Source organism: Polypterus senegalus, chromosome 1 (genome assembly GCF_016835505.1).
Source record: "Polypterus senegalus isolate Bchr_013 chromosome 1, ASM1683550v1, whole genome shotgun sequence".
Taxonomy (NCBI): Eukaryota; Metazoa; Chordata; class Cladistia; order Polypteriformes; family Polypteridae; genus Polypterus; species Polypterus senegalus.
The window spans coordinates 329,542,813-329,563,763 of record NC_053154.1 but is presented as its reverse complement, the minus strand read 5'-3'; the positions used below and the strand labels follow the sequence as shown (position 1 = coordinate 329,563,763).

The 20,951-nt window shown below is 36.5% G+C and overlaps 1 protein-coding gene across 2 annotated transcripts in view; it reads left to right on the top strand.

Moving 5' to 3' along the window:
* The window catches only part of washc2c (WASH complex subunit 2C), a 123,932-nt gene that overhangs the window by 67,883 nt on the left and 35,098 nt on the right, over window positions 1-20,951 (top strand). For both annotated transcript variants that reach the window (XM_039737973.1, XM_039737963.1), the window contains exons 16-23: window positions 639-808; window positions 1,909-2,016; window positions 8,610-8,702; window positions 11,365-11,493; window positions 12,593-12,715; window positions 14,180-14,346; window positions 16,321-16,444; window positions 20,688-20,891. In XM_039737973.1, the coding sequence (XP_039593907.1) occupies window positions 639-808; window positions 1,909-2,016; window positions 8,610-8,702; window positions 11,365-11,493; window positions 12,593-12,715; window positions 14,180-14,346; window positions 16,321-16,444; window positions 20,688-20,891 (1,118 nt within the window). The remainder of the gene's footprint in view (window positions 1-638; window positions 809-1,908; window positions 2,017-8,609; window positions 8,703-11,364; window positions 11,494-12,592; window positions 12,716-14,179; window positions 14,347-16,320; window positions 16,445-20,687; window positions 20,892-20,951) is intronic.

The window sequence follows — 20,951 nt, the reverse complement described above, 5'->3', positions numbered from 1 at the left end:
TAGCAGAAATTAAGTTTTTGAAAAATGGACTAGCCTGCCACATCTTCATTTCACTCTGATTTTAGGGTGTCTACACAATTGAGCCCTCTGTAGGCAGAAAATTTTATTTCCATTAAAAGACTTGGCATCCTTTTGTTCCTAAGACATTGCCCTGTCGTTATTTGTATAGATATCCAACTTCATATTGAGATCTGATGTATCTAATGTGTTTCTTTAAAGTGTTCCTTTAATTTTTGTGAGCAGTGTATATATATATATATATATATATATATATATATATATATATATATATATATGTATATATGTGTATATATATATATGTATATGTATATATATATATATATATGTGTGTGTGTTTGTGTGTGCGTCTGTGTCTGTGTCTATATATATATATGACAGCAACACTAATATCAGTGACAAAACAATTACATTAACAATCATCTTACGTTATTTTTAAAATGTTTCCTTTTCTTTTTCATAACTTCTTTAACACACTACTTCTCCGCTGCAAAGCGCGGGTATTTGGCTAATTAATTATAAAAGCCAACTCTGTGTGTGTGTGTGTAGGTAGGTTTGTATATACTGTTTAAAATAACACTTATGTAAAAAGTAAAACTTTATTGCAAATCTTTTTAAAGGTTCTAAAGTGAAGCAGAAAAAGGAAGTAGATTTGTTTGGTGCAGAGGATGATGATGGTGATGATGAAGACAGTGACATTTTCAAGGGAAGTGTGAAATCTACAGCAGCATCTGCTCCTGGTCAGAAGAAAAATGAAAAAAATCAGGAAGAGGCGATCACAGGGAAAAAAGTAATGTACAAAAGAGATTACAGAGAATATAAATGGTTGCATGCCATAGTTAAAAAAAAAATCGAGAGTGGTCTCCCCTCGACTTTCTCGTATTCTCAGATATGGGGATTGATATTTGAGGAGTAGACCACAAGACAATGATTATATTTTTATATTATGTACATTAAGGAACCATAAAAAGCAAATCAATTCAAATTCATTAATATATTGAACAATTATTCTAAAACTAAAGTTGAATAAATCACTGCAAAAATTAAAGGTAAAGAACCACTTCCAGTTAACGGAAATAGCTCAAAAGTTGATAGAAATCTACGTTTTCTACCTAGTACTTGTAAGCAAAATTTGATTGACCTAAGTGAAAGCGTACTAAAGATATCGTGTTTACATACACACACACACACAGGCAGAAACACAGACATAATTCCAAAAATGGTATTTTTGGACTCAGGGAGGTTTAAAACGTCAAGATTCATCAAAATCTTGAAATGTAATTTTTGGAGGATTCCAATACTTTCCCTATACTTCATATACAAGAAAGTCAAGGAAGTCTAAAACATTAAGATTCATCAAAATCTCAACTTCAAATCTTTGGATGATTACAACACTTTCCCTATACTTAATATATGAGAAAGTAAAAAAATTACTTAATGTCCTCTAAAATGGAATGACTCATCATTTGATATTTTAACTGAAATCTGGCAACATATGGACTCTGAATAAGTTTCCATTTACATCTACAAAAAGGTAAAACTTTACTGTTTTGAAGTCTTAATTAACAGCCCATTTCCTAGTAAGCACTTAATTTTTTAGAGAAAACAGGTCTATCTTTGTTCAGAGCCTTCACTGAAGATATGAGTTCATATAAGTGAAAAGAAAACAAGCCAACAGCAAGACAATGTAATCGTTAACTTATATTTGATGTTACCTTATTCTGTTAAATGAACAAATGATTAAATATTTAGGCTAGCAAGCAAGAAGTAAATGATAGCTGCAATGAAAACATGTTAACAGCAGGTCCTTCAGAGATCAAGACTGAACATCCAAGATCAAAATGATTCAAAATTATTGTTGTTTATACTATTTACTATTGTTTTGTATAGCCACCTGCTGGTGCAGTCTCCATGTTTGGACCTGGAACCAAAAGTCTGCTGTCCGGTTTACCTAAAAGACCTCCATCTGTAAGTGATGAATCAGAGAAATCAGAAGAGGTAAGTCATCTCTATACTGTTTTTGTTATTTTAGTATGGTGCATTCTTCAAGTAAAGTTCAGTGCTTGAGGAAAATTATCTATATGTGTGTGTATGTGTGTATATATACACAAAAATAACCAGATTGGTAAAAAAAAAAGTATTTATTGATGAAGTACAGCATTCTAAACATTGTCGTCTTCTATAGACTCCCCCTCCCGATCTTTACGGCGCTCCATACGTATCTTCCATTGATTGAAACAGCGCTGGAAGTGTTCTTGCTTGAGGCTCTTAAACAGGCTTGCCGTTTTTGTCTTCACTTCCTCCAATGAAGAAAAATGTGTTCCCTTCAGGTCACTTTTGATCTTTGGGAACGAGTAAAAATCACAGGGAGCTAAATCGGGCGAATAGGGAGGATGATCCAGGACAGGAATGTTTTTGTCAGTCAAAAACTGCTTTAGGGAAAAAGAGAAGATTTGCAATAAATTTGATGTTGATTTGCTGTTCGATTTTGTTTCACCCGACATTATCGTGGCAACTCGTGTAGCGATAGTTGTGCAAATACTGACTGGGCTTTTCACAGGATATACCTAGCCAGTCGGCGGTTTGAGAGGGTGTGTAGATGGGGGAAATAGTTTTATGATTCACATGTGTCCAATCTCCACATGTTTTCCATATATATATCTATACTAATAAAAGGCAAAGCCCTCACTCACTCACTCACTCACTCACTCACTCACTGACTCATCACTAATTCTCCAACTTCCCGTGTAGGTAGAAGGCTGAAATTTGGCAGGCTTATTCCTTACAGCTTACTTACAAAAGTTGGGCAGGTTTCATTTCGAAATTCTACGCATAAGGGTCATAACTGGAAGCTATTTTTCCCCATATAATGTAATGGAGTCTTGAGTTGGAGATGGCCATGGGGGGCGGAGTTTCGTGTGACATCATCACGCCTCCTACGTAAGTACGTAGATAACAAGGAAGAACTCCAAACAGCGATCAGCACAAAACGCCATTTCACAATTGAGAAGGCAGAAAACATTATGAAGCAAATGATGCATACAAGCATATTCATAAGTACAGCTACTGCGGAAACAAAGCACGGCGTGAACCGTAAGTTTATATTAAATTAAGTTCATAGACAGGCTGCCACTAGCGTTTGTAATTTAGTGCCTGCCCATATAAGGCCGTCCATCAGCGGCAATCCAATACAAACACTGCCGGTAAATGTTCACGGGTAAAGGACTGTGCTTATGCAGAGGAAGATGAGATGGTCAGGGTGGTGTTTGGCACAAACTCATTGAAACTGCGAGAGAAACTTTTAAGTGCCGGGTCTTAGCTGACATTACACGAGATGGCACCAGTACAGCTGGGAACCTTCGATGCAAGAACACCAAGCGGCTCACGTGAACTGACGCAATGCGCAGACAAAAGCAACAGTTCCAAAGAGTGCTGAACAAAACCGAATTACACAATTGAGAAGGCAGCAAAAAATATGAAGCGCCTTATACATACAATCATATTCATAAGTGCAGCTACTGCGAAACAAAGCACATGGTGGAAAAAGTGAATGTCCTGCTAAAGGAAGACAGTGTAAAAAAAACCCGTGCATGCAGTTTGTCACATCACAGATAAAAAGGAAGACGAGCTGTTTATTGATGCAGTAAGGAACTAATCGATGAATGAAACCTCTTATCTTTACAACGATTGACAAACACGGAATGTAACTTGAACACATCCTACAAATACGAGCCTGATTGAAAGAAATAATGATAATCAAATCCTTGATGACAGCAACATTCAATAACACTCACAAAACAATTACTGTATATTGACAATCATGTTACGTTATTTTTAAAATGTTCCCTTTTCTTTTTCATAACTTCTACGTCTCCACTGCGGTACACGGGTATATATATAAATGTATATATATACCCCGATCTACAATACATACTTTAGCATAGACAAGCCACACGCTGTGGCGCAATTGTAGAGTCTTCGCCTCTAACGCCGACATTCGAGGTTCGATTCGAGAGGGTGTACTGACTATGTATGCGCTACCCGATTCATTTTACCTTCGATCTCCTTGGTTTGGGACGATGAAAAATATTAGGTTAACGCAGAATCATGTTACGCTATTTTTAAAATTTTCCTTTCTTAGCACAAGCACAGCTGAGAAGCTTCGATGCATGTACTCCATAACGCGTTAAAAATAACGCATTTAATCACACTTTCAATTCCAAGCAAACAGGAACTTTTGTCAATGCATGATTTCCTGGTACATCCATTACACTGATGCACACATCACAGCTACAAAAATGTTAGAGTCGGAATAAAGCGCGTTCCAACGACTGATCATTTCGACTACCCGAGCGAAGCCTTGATAAGGCTGGAAGGCTGAAATTTGGCAGGCTCATTCCTTACAGCTTCCTTACAAAAGTTGGGCAGGTGTCATTTCGAAATTCTACGCGTAATGGTCATAACTGGAAGCTATTTTTCTCCATATACTGTAATGGAGTTGAGCTCGAAAGCCGTGGGGGGGGCGGAGTTTCGTGTGACATCATCACGTCTCCCACCTAATCACTTGAACTGACTGTCAACGCAGTACGTAGAAAACCAGAAAGAGCTCCAAAAAGCGCTGAAGAAAACATGCATTATATAATTGAGAAGGCAGCAAAACAATAAGAAGCGAGCGAGTGACATATACAACCATATTCATGAGTGCTGCTACTTCGGAAACAAAGCACGGTGTAAACCCAAAGTTTAAATTAAGTTCATAGACAGGCTGCCGCTGGCGTTTGTCATGCCCACGGGTAATGTGGGATACAAGTTTAATGAGAGGACGCAGGATATAAACGAGTTTTGATCACTTTGTAACTAAGTTCAAATTGCAGGTGAAGGGCTGTGCTTATGCAAATTCCGAGAGACTGTGTTTGTGGGGGATTGACAGTTAAGGCGGGTGGAGGAGTGACGTCATCATCTACCCTCCCATTCACCTCATTTCGCACTGAGCTGAGCCCCGCAGATAACGCAGTCTTATGGAAGCGACTTTGTGACGCTGCCACCAAATACTCACAGAAAAATCCACAAGTTAATATACACGCTGTCTCTATAGAGTTTCTCCACACTGAATCCTCCAGGCACTACTTACAAAAGGTTACATTGACAATCATTTTACGTTATTTTTAAAATGTTTCCTTTTCTTAGCACAAGCACAGCTGAGAAGCTTCGATGCATGTGCTCCATAACGCGTTAAAAAAATAATGCATTTAATCACACTTTGCATTCCAAGCAAAGGGGAACTTCTGTCGATGCATGATTTCCTGGTACACCGATTACATTGATCAGCGCTACCCGATTCATTTTACCCTCGCACCCCATTGGTTTGAGAAGAAGTATTAAAAAATATGAGGTTAACACAGAAAAACAGATCCCCAATTGAAGCTTTATGAATAATCGATTCGCCATCAATAATTGTTTTGGTAAAGCCATACTCCTTCCATTTTATAATTTTTCCGCCACTAGCCATGATTAAATGAACGGTAAAAAAGTAAGAGTGAAGCGAGGGTGACTTATTCAGGCAGGTAGCCGACAGCTCAATAGCTCGAATTTGGATATAAGTAGGTTCTATTTAGTCGCCAGAAATATCTTTGTTAGGAATGGAAGTTGAATTTAGTCTTTAAATTTCTATGGTAAAGAAAAAGTTATGCAATGATGACTACATTTAACTATATAAAGTCACAACTTGTATATATAAAGTCATTCCCGAATATATAAAGTCAAAACTTGATTATATTCAAGTTTTGACTTTATATATTCCAGCGATGACTTTATATATTCAACTTTTGACTTTATACATTCAGAAACAAGTTTGACTTTATATATACCGACGCTGACTTTATATATTCAAGTTTTGACTTTATATATTCCAGCGCTGACTTTATATATTCAAATTTTGACTTTATATATTCTGACGCCGACTTTATATTCAGAAAGTCAATGTATTTGCCTGTTTGGCAACCCATAGTATAATTGTGTGTGTATATATGTACACATGTATGTGTGTGTATATATATATATGCCAGCAACACTCATGACAATGACATGATTGTCAATCATGTTAAGTTATTATTAAAATGTTTCCTTTTCTTTTTACTTCGCTGCCAAGCGCGGGTATTTTGCTATATATATATATATATATATATATATAGATATATATAGATATATATATATAGATATATATAGATATATATATATATATATATCTATATATATAGGTGTGGCAGAAAAGTAATGAGACTGGCAACACTGCAAGCGATCTGGCAATGCTGCGCTGTTGTCCTTGATAGAGCACGTGTATCAGTACCCTCCCATTGCTCAGTGCGAGTTTCAACTCCTTCCATTAACTACGTGATTTTTGTGACTGCTATTAGCGAAGTTGTGTTTTTGGTTGTGCGCCACACAAAATGGAACAGCGGAATTTGGAGCAACGTTGTGCCATTAAGCGGCAAGTGTGACGTTTGAAAAGTTAAAACAGGCCTATGGGGAACATTCTTTATCCTGAGCTCAAGTTTTACGCTGGCACAAATCATTTTTGGAAGGCAGAAAACATGTTGAAGATGAACACCATTCAGGGAGGACTTCAACTTCGAAAACCAATGAAAACATCGAACGTGTGAGATCAGACCGTCGTTTAACTTTAAGAATGTTGAGTGAACAATTAAATTTAAACAGATTTACCGTTCATCAAATTTTGACTGAACATTTGCACATGTGAAAGGTCTGTGCCAAAATGGTGCCGAAAAACTGCCCTCTCCATAACAGAATTTTTGACCTCAAAAGGCATTCCTGTGGTTCCCCAGCCCCCTTATTCACCTGACCTCAGTCCGTTTGACTTTTTCTTTTTTCCTAAACTGAAAAATGTCCTCAAAGGACGTAATTTCGGGACTTTAGAAAACATCCAAAAGAGTGTAACGGACATGCTGAAGACCATACCGGTTGAAGACTTCCAGCTGCCACTAACAGTGGGAACGTCTCCATCGGTGTGTAGCTGCCCAAGGGAACTACTTTGAAGGGGATAACATTGATGTTTGAAAAAAATAAAAACTTTGGTAAATAAAAAAATCAGTCTCATTACTTTTCTGCCACACCTCGTATGACAGCAACACTCATATCAATGACAAAACATTTACATTAACAATCATGTTATGTTATTTTTAAAATTTTTCCTTTTCTTTTTCATAACTTCTTTAACACACTACTTCTCCACTGTGAAGCGCAGGTATTCTGCTAGTATATAAATATATATATTTACGTTATATATTGGGCCACAGCAATGGCAGGTCTATTAAAGCAGTCATATTTAGTATTTTGCTTCATATCCCTTTCATGCAATGACTGCTTTAAGTGAGATTCATGGACATAATCAGCTGCTGAGGATCTTCTCTGGTGAACCCTGCCAAGCCTCTAATCCAGCCATCTTCAGCTCCTGCTGTTTCAGGGGCTTTTTCCCTTAAGTTTTCTATTCAGCATATGGAAGGCATACTCAGTTGGATTTAAATCGTGTCTTTGTCACAAACGTTATGGAGGGCACTGTATATTATTTTTTTTGTTTTATATACTGCATTTATATATTGTAACCCATTAGGGGCACCACTGAGCCCCAAACCTCTTAGACACAATAATGCCGGATACAATTCCTGTCATTCATTTTTTGAGCTATGGAGGGTTGAAATCCCTCAATTTACAGTCAAAAAATGCAAGTGAATTTAATCGGTGAATGAAGGTTCAGAGTGGTGAAACATGTCTGTCACTCCAGCAAGTGTACAAATGGAGCTACAAGTTAAGAGACATGAGTTCTGTGACAGACTGTCCTCAACCAGGTCAGATACACAGAGTAGAGGGACCAGAGTCGACTGCAGAAGTTGAAGGCATTACAAGAAAATGCATTAAGTCAAAAACTGCACTTCTAGATGTCAATCACAGATCAGTACACCACATCCATGATGTACTCCACTTTCAGAATGTGTTTACAAGGATGGTGCCACAGACCTTCTCAGAAACTATCTTTGACGCACAATCAAATACAAACGATGTGGACTTCAGAGACTTATTACAATATAACAATGCTCGGCCTCAAGCTGCCTGCACAACAGTTGCAAACTTTGATGATCTCCACTGCAGATGTCTTCCACATCTGCGATACTTGCCAGACTTCACCCTCGGTGATTACCACATCTTTGAACCACTCAAAGAGGTGTTGGTTGGTAAGACTTTCTTGAACGTTGCAGAAAGTGGTGCATGTGTAGCTGCATACATGACTGAAAGATTTTTTGTTTATGCAGTTTGTAAATGCTGGAGAACTTGTATTGAACAACATGGAAATTACACAGAAAGATGATACAGTTGTATGACACCTTTGCAGCAGTAAATTATGAAAAAAAATTAAGGTTTTCATTTGACTTCCTATCATAGCTTAGCAAGACCCGGGTCTAAATTCAGTTATTTTGGACACACAGGAGGAATAGTAGTTAATGAACTGTATTAGGCTGAACAGACCATTCTTGACAAAACTTAAGTTTTTGTATTTCTTTTCCATATTTTCCACATAGAATGTTCCCACTCTGGAAGCTGCCAAGCCTTCAAGTAAACCAGCTGACAAAACTGTGAACAAAGGTCTCTTTTCTGATGAGGAAGATTCACAGGTACTTAATACACAATATGGGAACAGCATTGTTATTCCATTCTATTGTACAAATGACTTACACAAATAAAAATAATCAAGCATGGCAGAGGGATGTACTGCATTATGAATGACAGCATTAGGGATAGTGGGCTTTCAGGCAGTAAAGGATAGAGGGTAAGGCCCTAGGAGAAGTAGCATGTTTTGGCTTACAACACAAATTGCAGGTGGTCCAGCAGTTGCTACAGATGCCTGTTAAAAGAGAAAGAGAGAGACTGAGACCACATAAAAGACCTCTTCACTGAGAAAGGCCACAGTCCCTGGAAGAAATGGAACTAGGTAGTTCCTGTAAGTAGACTAGCAGCCTGAGGGCTGTCCTGAAGAGGTGGTTCTTAGATGGCAGTGACTCTATTAGTGTTAAGTGGAAGCTGCAGCTTGGTGCCCCATAGCAAGTAGAGCCTGACCTCAGCAATGATTTGAAGAGTTTGGCTGTAAGTGATCCCAGGTCAAATTTTAAACTTCTCTCCAGACTGAAGGCCCATTTAGTCTAGAGTTGAAGCAAGGACTCCCTGGTAGAAGAAAAATACTTAAATTGAGGAACATAGAAAGAAAAGTGAAGTTTTTGTGGTATAAAAGTGGGTGAGACACACTTCATGGTAGGCATTGATCTATATGTGTTAAGGTGAGCCCAGAGCAGCTGCAGGATTTTTCTTCTCCTGTGTTTATTTGCTGTTTTGGTATTCTCCTTTTGTTACGTTTTTCATATAAAAGCCATGTCTTGTGTATTTTGGCATCCTTGGGGTCATAGTGGGTAGAAGAATTGCAACGAGTGTGCCCTATTTTTATCACAATGTTAAAATTATGGAAGAAAATATATTTACAGTATATTACACTATTGTCCCAAACAGATGAAAGGTCATTATCATATTAATAAAGAATGATCTCAATAAAAGTGGTTTTCAGTCACATTCACAGGTGTTTTTATATAATAGGTTCAGAATGATAATGGCAGTCATTCATTTTTTGGCAAAATACTGTAAATCATTTAGTTTATCATACATTAGTTTAGAATAATTTTTTTCCTCCAGCAAATTGCAATTAAGACAAGCAATGGAATTATAGCATGCATCATAGTTTATTATGAATCATCTTAAGAATTAGCTAATGCTGTTTTTCATAAATTACAGTATATACATATATTGAAGGAAGAATGTGATACTCAGAGTTAGGAAAAGCATAGCACAGTTATTTGGCCCAACCTTGCCTGGCATTGCACCCTCGTATCTTCATGTGACATTTTTAGACTGAGTATGATCAGGATATGTGGTTGCCTGGCCACCAGGAGCTCAGCAACTACACTGTAGCTCTACTTCCAGGCTGGTCTCTAGGAATGGGTACCAGTATTTCCTGTTTTGAGGCTATGTGATTTATCTGAGACTATCATTAGTATCACTAATGGATTTTCAAGTAGTGGCTAACAGATTTTACCTTTTGGGAGCAATTCAACTCTCATCTCTGAAAGAGCTTCTCCTGTATCTCAGGAAAGATTCAGGTCAAAATGTTTAAATGGACTGTGCTCAGCACCTCAGTGGTGTAGGCAACTGTGACGAGTCAAGGTCAGAAGGTTATTTGTGTGTCTTGTGATGGCAACCGTGGAACCCTTTGACCAACAATAGTGAAAAAGATGTCAAATTGAAGAAAGAGACCATCTGTGAAATGTTAAGGCTAGAGCCTTCAGATCTGACTAAGAGGTGCTTTCATGCCAAAAATGCCAGTGGCTACAACAGTGACCTTGAGGAAATTCAGGCAGACTACTTGATGATTCAGAAGGGATAGGCAGGACATCACCTAGGCTGTTCTCAGCCAGAGTAAGGAAATGCTTATTTGGGGGCATTTCGAGGAACTTCTCAATCTGTTCACTGTGACCTCTTCAGAGAAGGCAGAGCAAGAAGCAGAGGAAAGGTTTATAATGCTTTAGTGACGGAGGAAGATATTTGACCAGAGCCGCTGAAAGCACTGGATATTGTGCCTCTCGAAAATGTTATATAGATGTTGGGGGAACTACCTTGGGACTGACAGCCTTTAGTTGTGGCCCCATTTTTAAAATACAAGGAGAACATGAAGTCATGCTAATGAGTCAAGTATCACAATGGAAATGTACAGTTAAAAAAAGGTTAACTAGACATTAATTTTCAAGAAGGAGGAAAGATTTGTTACCAAACACATCAATAGATAAGAGGAGACCATTTATAATAGGGATAAGAAACATTTCTGTGATTTGATGAAACCAAAATTTCAGTTCCAAGTAAGCTAGGCAGAATGCATTAAAGTGTTAAACCGGAAAGGAATGTTCAGAATTTAGTGAAACTTAGTTAAAAGAGCTGAAGAATTCTCATTTATTTACATTTTTTGAGAAAAGTACAACTTGTCACTGCCTTACATTGCTTATTTCACACATTGGGACCAAAAATAACCCACCTAACTAAAAAGGAGTTCAGTTAAAGCATGAAGGGTTAAAATAGAAACAACATTGAAAAGCAAAATTGGAAAATGCTGGCTTTTTATAACAGTTTAAAGCTGCAGAAAAATAAACTGTAAAAAGTTTATTTGAAATTAAAGACCAAATTAGGGTTCAGACAGAATGTACAGTTGTCCACTTTACAATGGTATTGTTCTGTTACCAGGATGTTTTCTCTTCAAATCTCACTGATGATAAAAAGAAAACCAAACCCACATCTTCAACTCAGAACAAAACAAAAAAGACTCAACTTTCTATTTTTGATGATGATGAAGATGATGATGATGATGAAGAGGTAAGATTTACGGTTTCATCAATATCTTTAATGCTGTCTATTATTGTACCCAGGTGCAAGTATTTTATAACAAAAATAAAATTATAAATGTGCTGATTCACGGCCAACTGAAGCCATTCGTACTTAGAGCCAATGTTCTAATTTTTTTTTAATGCTGATGAGCTGTCACTTTTACTGCTGATTTCTTCAATCCTACTATACTTCATGAGCTTTCCCTTGTGAAACCACTAACACATGAACAATGACTTGGAGGGTGGAGGTCCCCATGAAGTATTAAGCAATCACCAAGCACTGACACATAAATGATGAGTGTGGAGTTTCAGGAACACGGCTGGGTGGCACATCCAAAATGCTGTGTGGGACAGGGAGTGAGCAGCATGATAACAGCTGAGCGACATTTAAAGTGCCACTCAGTAGCCTGAGAAAAGACCACCAAGACTTGAATATCAGTTTGTACCAGAAGCTGAAATATGCGTAACAGTGACCCACACCAGGCCCACAGAACCTCAATTGCAATGACCTGTACGCTTAGTAAAATGTGGCCAATTTGACATACAACCAAAAGGCCAGTCCCAAATGGACCCATAAATTGGTGCATGACTGAATAGGCACAAGGACAAATGAAGAAGGGTTGGGGTCCCGAATAGGAAATACCACCTTTTTTGTTGAGATGGTATCTGGGAGATAGAAGGTGTGCAAGGTCACCACTAGGAGATGTGAAATAGTTTGCTTCTTCTGGTCATTAGGATAAAGACCTGACTGCTGAAGAGATTATTTCAAAGGGGGCAGAGGTTGTGATTGGCAGTAGGCAGAGAGGTTGGCAGTGCCAATTGGAAAGGTACAGTTCCTCTTCTGGTGGAGCAACAGTGGGACTGTAGAATGAGCAAACAGACATATAATTTCTCTGATGTCTTCAGTAATCTTCTCCTTGGTTTCAATTGGCTTAGTCCCACTAGGCATGAATATATAATTAAGCTCCTTGACAATACATATAACAAAAGAATGTTTGCTTGAAGTTTGTGTATGTTTTAATATGTTTGCAGGTTTCGAAATGTAATTTTTATCTGTTCATTAAAAACATGTTTTCCCACTTTTTCAGGACCTCTTTGCTACTACAGCAACAAATAAATCCAAGACCACTACACAAAAATCACAGGCAACCAAGACTCCAGCACAGCAAACAACTAAGTCTGTTGCTGCTTCACTTTTTAGTGATGAAGAGGTAATAAAAATACTTGTTAATAGTGTACAGCAGTACTCTGTGTCTTTTGGTTTTTGTGTTGAAACCTGTTCATCTACACTTCTAAATTTTGAAGTGTGTACATCTCATATTTGTTTGCTGTGGTTAAGTAAGAAATACAACGGGTTGTGTAACACATCAGATGGAGCAAAATATGGCCCCACAACCAACAGAAATGTGAAGACTGAAATGATGTAATAGGGGAATAAACAACTGAGCAAATTTCAGAACAATCAGCCCAGTTTTACCCAAAGATTGGGAGTTCATATGATTGCAGTACATCGTTTGGGTGTACCTGAAGTCCCAGAGGTGTGTGTGCATGTAATCAATAAAGCTTGATGTTTTTGAGAAGCTTTAGATTTACCCAGACTTTTAGGAACATAGTCAACTTGAACAGGGGCATTTAGAGATGTATGTAGCCAAAGGGTGTGAGTGTTGCTGTAGTACCAGTTATGTACATCTTTTATAAATCATGCAAAAATATTGTGAACTATGGTACTATAATCTACTGTGGTAGATCACAGAAGAGAATTTATGGATGTCTAATAATATTTTTATAGTGCAAAGCTTGTGGCCCTCACTGCCTTTGGTTAAAAACTGACTAAAGTCATATCAAGACAGTTACATTAAGTGTGCAATGCTTTAAGGGATTGTTACTAAAGAAAACAGGACATTAGGTCATGGCAAGGTTGCGCTGTATATAACTAAGTTCTCTTAATCTGCTGGAAATTTCAGAGAAATGATTACTGTCTCTGCTGCTAGAGATTTTACAGATTTTAAGTATTTTTTTATTTTCTTGTGTAAGTTGCATCAACTTTTGAAAGTGTTCTATGAACTGATCAGGAAGTTCTTGTCAATCCGCCATGGCTCCTTGATGCTTTCTTCAATAAAGAAGTCATATTAATTAATGCAAAACTGGTTCCAGTTCTTTAAAGAAGGTGGATGTGCCAGAGGAGTAGCACTACTGGGCAACCACCTTTCTGGAGTTGACTTTCTACCCAGAAATAATCCAGTAGGCAGAGCTGGTTTTCTGGGGGATGAAGATGAGCCTAAAATAGTGAAACTAAGGGGACAGAAGAGAAAGGAGATGGGTATGTGCTGGTAAAATTGCAGCACACACTGCTACCATTACAAGAATCCATTATAACCTTGCCCTGATAATAAGATAACATCTGTTTTGATTATTCTACCTTCTTCTTTTGTGACTGAGGTGCTATTGAGCGTAGAAAAAATGTTTTAGTTTACTGTTAATAAAAGTGCCAGTCAAACCATTAACATGAACAGAGTATTTTGTAATTCATGTAGTAAGTCATTGCAAACTAGGAATAAGATTCCAATAGTGAGTTTATATTAGTTCTTTGTATTTAAGTTTTAATCTTAAGGTGTGTTGTGCTTATTTCAAAATTACTTAGAATTCTCTGTCTCGATCTGTGTGATCATCTCTAGGATCAATGGGAGGCAAGCTCAACAAAGAACGCTATTCCCCAAGACAACAACAAAGAAAATGTAAAAGCAGTAGATTTTAGAAACTCAGGTCACCCTTCTGATAATGCACAGAAAATGACTAATGTCTTTGATGGAGAGGATTTGTTTGAATCTGCAGGCAGCAAGAGGTACTACTCAATTTTTTTTTTCATTGAATTGATTGTCATGTTGGTTGTTATTTCCATTACTTTCCTTTTAAATAATATTTTTCAGCTTGTGTTCAATATCTTGTCATTTTCATATTCCTTCTGTTTAAATCTAAACCTAGCTTTTCTTTGTATTACTACGTGTTTTACAAGAAATCTACTGCAGCGAGAAATGCAGCATTTATAAAAATACATCCTGGAAGCCACATCCCTCTAAAATGGTCTATTAATGTTGTTTTCAATATTTTTAAACCATAACAGTGTTTTACCTTCACTTAAGTTACATTTATATCCAGTGGAAGTGGGAAAATATCCAGTTTGAAACAATTTTGCTTTTGGTTAAATAGAATAATTAGTTGTAACTTCTTTAATTAATTTTTCATAAAACAGAAGAAGAATAAGAAGAATGCAGTTATGCTAACGCTTGTGAATTTTTCAAAAATCATGAGCATCATGTTGAATCATGCCCTGCACTTTTGAGTAACTAGCCATGCTACCAGTGGAAGACTGGTAATGGCAAATATTTTTAAATGATTCTTTTTCTTACCCTACATGTACCTTCAGTGTCTTTCCTAAGTATCTCTGTGTGTCTAAATCTTTATTCCTTCTCTAAGTTGCATTCCCTTAAAGTCTGCTTCTCACATTCTGTCATTACAGTAATCCCTCGCTATATCGCGGCTTCACTCTATCGTAAGCATATCTAAATATATATCACGAATTTTTCGCTGGTTCGCGGATTTCTGCGGACAATGGGTCTTTTAATTTAAAGTACATGCTTCCTCAGTTTGTTTGCCCAGTTGATTTCATACAAGGGACGCTATTGGCAGATGGCTGAGAAGCTACCAAATCAGAGCATGTATTACATATTAACTTAAACTCCTCAATGATATACAATGTGCTTCCCTGAGCGGATTGTTTGCTTTTCTCGGTCTTTCTCTGACATTCTCTGCGCCTGACGGAGGGTGTGTGAGCAGAGGGGCCGTTTGCACAGAGGCTGTTTGTTTAGAAGATATGGAGGCTACTCTAAAAAATGCTGAAAGACTTACCTTCACATTGCTCCCTTCTTTGCGGCTGCTTTATCGCGGTGCTCATACTTAAAAGCCCAACAGCACGTATTGATTTTTTGATTGTTTGTTTTTCTGTCACTCTCGCTCTCTCTCTCTGACATTCTCTGCTCCTGACGGCGCTCGTTTGAAGAGAAGATATGTTTGCATTCTTTTAATTGTGAGAAAGAACTGTCATCTCTGTCTTGTCATGGAGCACAGTTTAAACTTTTGACTAAAGGGTGTTATTTCATGTCTAGAGGGCTCTAATAATGTTAACAGTGTGGGTGAGTTTATAAGGGCTTAAAATATATAAAAAATAACCATACAAACATGTGGTTTCTACTTCGCGGATTTTCATCTATCGCGGTGGGTTCTGGAACGCAACACCCATGATCGAGGAGGGATTACTGTATTTTTAAGGTGCCATTTCTTTCCTCCTGTGCATTTTATATTTCCTGTCCTTGAAGGAGACTCCCTGTGTGCCTCTTATGTCTTTTCTCCTCCTTGTGTATCACATACTTGTAGTCCTGTTTTGATCGTGTCACCAAAGCCAAAGTGACCAATTGAATTGCTCTGAGGAACTAGACACACACACACTAGTGCTTTATCATATAGTAGATACAAGATACATGTTTAATTGGGATTTGTATACTTGGCTATGTTGAACAAAATTTATTTGATGCATTATAGTTTGTACACCTCCTTGACTAACATTGCATGCTAAAAATGCCGAATGTCTGTGTTTATCCATTGCTGCAACAATTATTCTCTGATAAATGGGTGGTGTTTACATTTTATCCTTGTTCTCTTTTCATTTTTGTTTATTAAATATTTGTTATTAAATCTTGATCAGAGAGCAAACTGAAGACTGAAGTTCATTGTTCAATCTTTTTATCTGTGTTGTTTTTAGTAAACCAAAGCCTCAGAGGGTTTCTCTCCTGTTTGAAGATGAAAATGATCATGAGGATGAGAATAGTGGCTCCTTATTTGGAAGTAAGCCTACAAGCAGTATAAAAAGTCCGGAGAAACCACAGGTACAGGAATGTTTTGAATGGCAAATCTATTTTTGTGCGGTAGTTTTTGTATTATTACATGACTCAGATCAATGAACAGAACACAAAAGCAAATACTGGTGATAACAAGCATAGTTTGAAATGTACAGCATGCTTAAAATCAAAACTCTTGCCAATCTTGCATAAAATATAAAAATAATTACCAGTGTTCCAGCATTTGTTGTACAGAAGAATGATTTTTACAGATAATTATTTTTTAAATAAATATTGCCACTTTTTTGTTTCGTAATATTTATGGCCCTCATTTAAAAAAAAATAATACAACATTTTATTTTTAGGGACTCCTCTATTACCATTTTGAGAAGCAAGTGCCTGATAACCACAGTCTTGACCCGTGTATATTTTGGATTGTGTAGAAATGTATGTGACCTGTAGCAGGGTCAATGGCTTTCCTAATCATTTTTATGACTGATTGCTGCAAATGCTTAAACATCTCAACATTATATTGAATAGTTAATTTGGGCCTTTCTAGGCATATAATTAGTATGGACTACGCCTTCAACATTATCATAAATGATCTTGCTGGCAAATTCTTGACCTTGGATTTATGGGGGGCTGGAGAATCTTCATGCTTAGATTGTTTCAAATGTTGTGAGTTATAGTTAAGTGTTCAAGTTCCATCCCTAGCTAGGTAACACTAAAGCTTCTCCTTGGAAATTTTGATGTGTTTGTGCTTTGTTTCATTTATTAACCTTCTGTTTAAAAAAAAAAAAAAAGTGTATAGATGTTGCCCATTTGTTTGTGAAGAATCAAATTCACTTTCCCATAACTAATCTGAATAATGCCTGATATCTCACTCATTGTTACACTTCCATTCTCAATTATTATTTGCTCCACAGTCGCAACATTTTCTTCATTCATTGATGTTGTAGGCCACCCAGACCTTGTGTTCTCTTCTTCGACATGTCCTGCTATGTCAGAATTCTGCTCCCTTTCTCATGACGGTGGAATATGAAGGGGGCTAGTCCTGGTACGAGAATGAATATTGGAAGGCATGTTGTTCTCTGCTGTTGGAAATTATATTATATTATAATTATATTGATAGAACAGTACTTGATTTTATTCATGTTAACACAATTCTGTAACAGAAAGCATATCCTGTAAACCACGAATGCTAAAAACCTGTACAGTACTTAACATCATTTACATATTAAAGCTAATCTCTGACCACTTACAGAATTGGCACCACTGAATGGCCCTTTCAGGTTCAGGAACAAAGTTTTTGATCACATCTGGTAGGTATTAAAGGAATCATCCACCCAAAAATGGTATATGTACACATGTATATTTTTTAATGTAGCTTACTCCATGTGCTTAGTTGTGATGGGTTAGGTTTAGGCTAGACAAATTTTTAATCCCATGTTTTCTTGTAGAACAGAGCTAACAGTTTATGCTTTAATGGAAGCAGGTCAAGATCAATGCTAAACAACAGCAAACAGTATCAAATCATCCATGAAAACAATGTTGCATTATTAGTGATGCAAAATCCACGACAAGTCATCCAACTGTATAGTCAAAATGTGCAAAATACAGGCATTTTTTTGTAATGTATTGTTACATTAATTATTCCAGTAAAATGAAAGTAGCTCGCAACCTGGGTTTGTGCTTTTGAATCGAAGACCTTACTCTTCAATTCAAGTCCTTTCTTCAATTCAAAAGGAAAGCCTACCAGATGTCCTTTAATAAAAAGTCTCAGTATTACTCACAGTAAAAAGAATGTGTTGATGAAAGACAGAATATGAGACACAGTTATATGTACAAAGGATGCAAATATATTGTTAACTTACTGATCACTCTATGAGCCTAATATAACGCAGGTTTCATTTTATAAACTAGTGTGTACTTTATGGATGTAGGAGACATATGGTTGACATGTAAGGTTACAGTTGACAGTAACATCTCAGCCTTAAAGTGTCATTTGCATTGGTGTCATATATGCTAGGCGAGTGTTCAGACACTACATGTGTACTTAGTTGTTGGTAATTAATTGTAACAGATTCACAGAGCAAAGCATACAGAGAAGAATTAAGGTGAGAAATTCTTCTCCATGGCTTAGCAAGCTAATACAAATGTATTTCTTATTTGATACCTTCCATAACCTCATAATACACATATTTAAATTTTAATTAGGTAGTGTCATTGCCCTCTGTACATTATATCTCTGAAGAGTTATCATTAATATATTGTTCAGCTTCAGCTTATTTGTGTTCCTTATAAATTAATTTGCAATTATTTCCAATTTATGTATTTGTATTGTAGTACACCATAAATGTAATTTTGGGAGGAAATTCATTTTAACAATATTTGTTCATCCAGATAATAAACCCTGAAGATGTTGCCAGTTGATAAAGACTCTTTCTGTGAAGAATATCTGTCATATCACTAAAGTTACATTTGAATTGTTCTTTACTAATTATGCAATATTGATTCCTAAAAACGTGAACTGTTTTGAAATAGTAAAAGAAAAAATATCAAGTTTAAGCTGTTCAGCACTGGTATATGCAGTAAAATACAGTACTTATTTATTTATTATGTAAATTAATCATAAAACCCAAGAGTTTACAGAAATTTTCCAAAATGTTTAGTTATAATTTAGGTTGATGGGTTAGCTCCATGTCATCTTCAAGAGGAGGCATTTTTCATTCTAGTGCGTTGCTCACAATTCTTTGATTCTCTGGCTGTTTATACAAGTAGATGGCTGAAAGGTTTGATAGAAATGTTAAAACTGGCAACAATATTTTTCTCCTTCCTTGTAAAGCAATATATTACTTACATGAAATAAAAAATAAATATATATATTCAAGTGAATACGTAATTCACTTAACACTATAACTGTTTCTGCTGCAGACAGAGATAGCAAGACCTTAGGGAGCTCAGTTGCTGCTGAGGTATATACATGTATTATATATACTGTATGTAAAGTATGTTAAAAACTGGAAAGTGCTTGTCTGCCTTTAACAAGTTTTATATGAGCTTGTGAGATGGTGGAAGGAGGCACCTCCTCTGTTCTGTTTGCAAGGACTTTGGCTGGAATCCTAACATTGCTGTTTAATAGAAGCATTTGCCTGAAGGAAGACAATTCCAAAAAGGTTTTATATTTCTTGGGGTTTGCTTTGTGAATCAATATTCTTATTTCTCTAGTTTTACAGACACACTTGAAACGAAACGCCTGTCTAATCCATACTCTCTTCAGTCTATGTTTTCCTTTAACATTAAAGTGTTTCTCCTGTATGGAAGCTACAGCATATTGGACTTCAAAGAACAACAATGTACTTACTTTTTTCTTTTTAATTCATAGTTGAAGCGTTTGACTTTCCTTCTAATAGAGTTAAATAACTGATGACACTTAACCAGTTTTGTTTTTTTACTGTTCATGTTTCTTAATAGCATAGATGTCTCTAATTTTTTTTTTTTTAACTTGTGTTTGGGGCTTTCCTAGAGAGTCATATTTATTGCTGTTTGCATTTTAGTGGTAATAACTTTTCACATTTCCAACCCTGCACTAGTGATGACTTAAAATAAGTGGAACATATGATGATACAGCATTCTGTATAAAACCATGCCTCTTTATGGCAGTTCACATTTAAGTCTGTCAGCAGAACCTTATTTGTTTTTCAAAATATACTTTGAATATGCAAAGAAAGGGTTTTATATACTATGGAATCGTTTAATACTTAAATTACTTAATCACATTTGTTTAAATCATGTATAATTTGACATTTTTCTATAGCGCTCACGAGGTTAAATGTCAATGAATCCTTAGAGTCAGCTTTATGTTGGGTATTTCATGGTAGCAGCATTCATTTTATTTAGCTAGCATGACCACAAAGAGAAAGATTGTTGTTTAGTTTTGTAGTGGCAGTAGTGGCATCAATTTTCTGCTCAGATAAGAGATAAAGTATTTGCTTTTTTTATGCAAGCTGTTCTGATATACCACTATTATAATAATTGACTGATGACAAGCTAATGCTGCTTTTGGGTCCAGAGGTCGATGTGCTTGTGCAAATTGAGGTCCCGTATTGCCCTTTTAGTTTCCAGTAAAGTATGCTTCTGACACACCAGCTAATTCATTTTTTAAAATTTTTTTGATACCTTTACTTTTTGTGCACCCTTATGTTTTGCCTTGGTTATTTCTGTCATTTTATTTTTTAAAGCTTTATGTGCAGTATACATAAAGAATTTTTTCATCAATGTCGTTAAATAGGTTAAAACTGTTCAGTCTCTTCCTGATGATGGTGACAATGAAGACTATTTGTACAAAGATGCTCCTCCTCCACTAGAAGAGGAAGTTAAAAGTAAGAAAAAGAATACATTGAGCCTCTTTGATGATGATGATGATGATGAAGAGGACACAGATGATCAAATTACAGTGAAAACATCTAATGCTCCAGTAATAACAAATATTAAGGTCGGTCGAGCATGAATTACTTATTTTTTTTTATTTAATCTTAATAGGTTTACTTTCCCA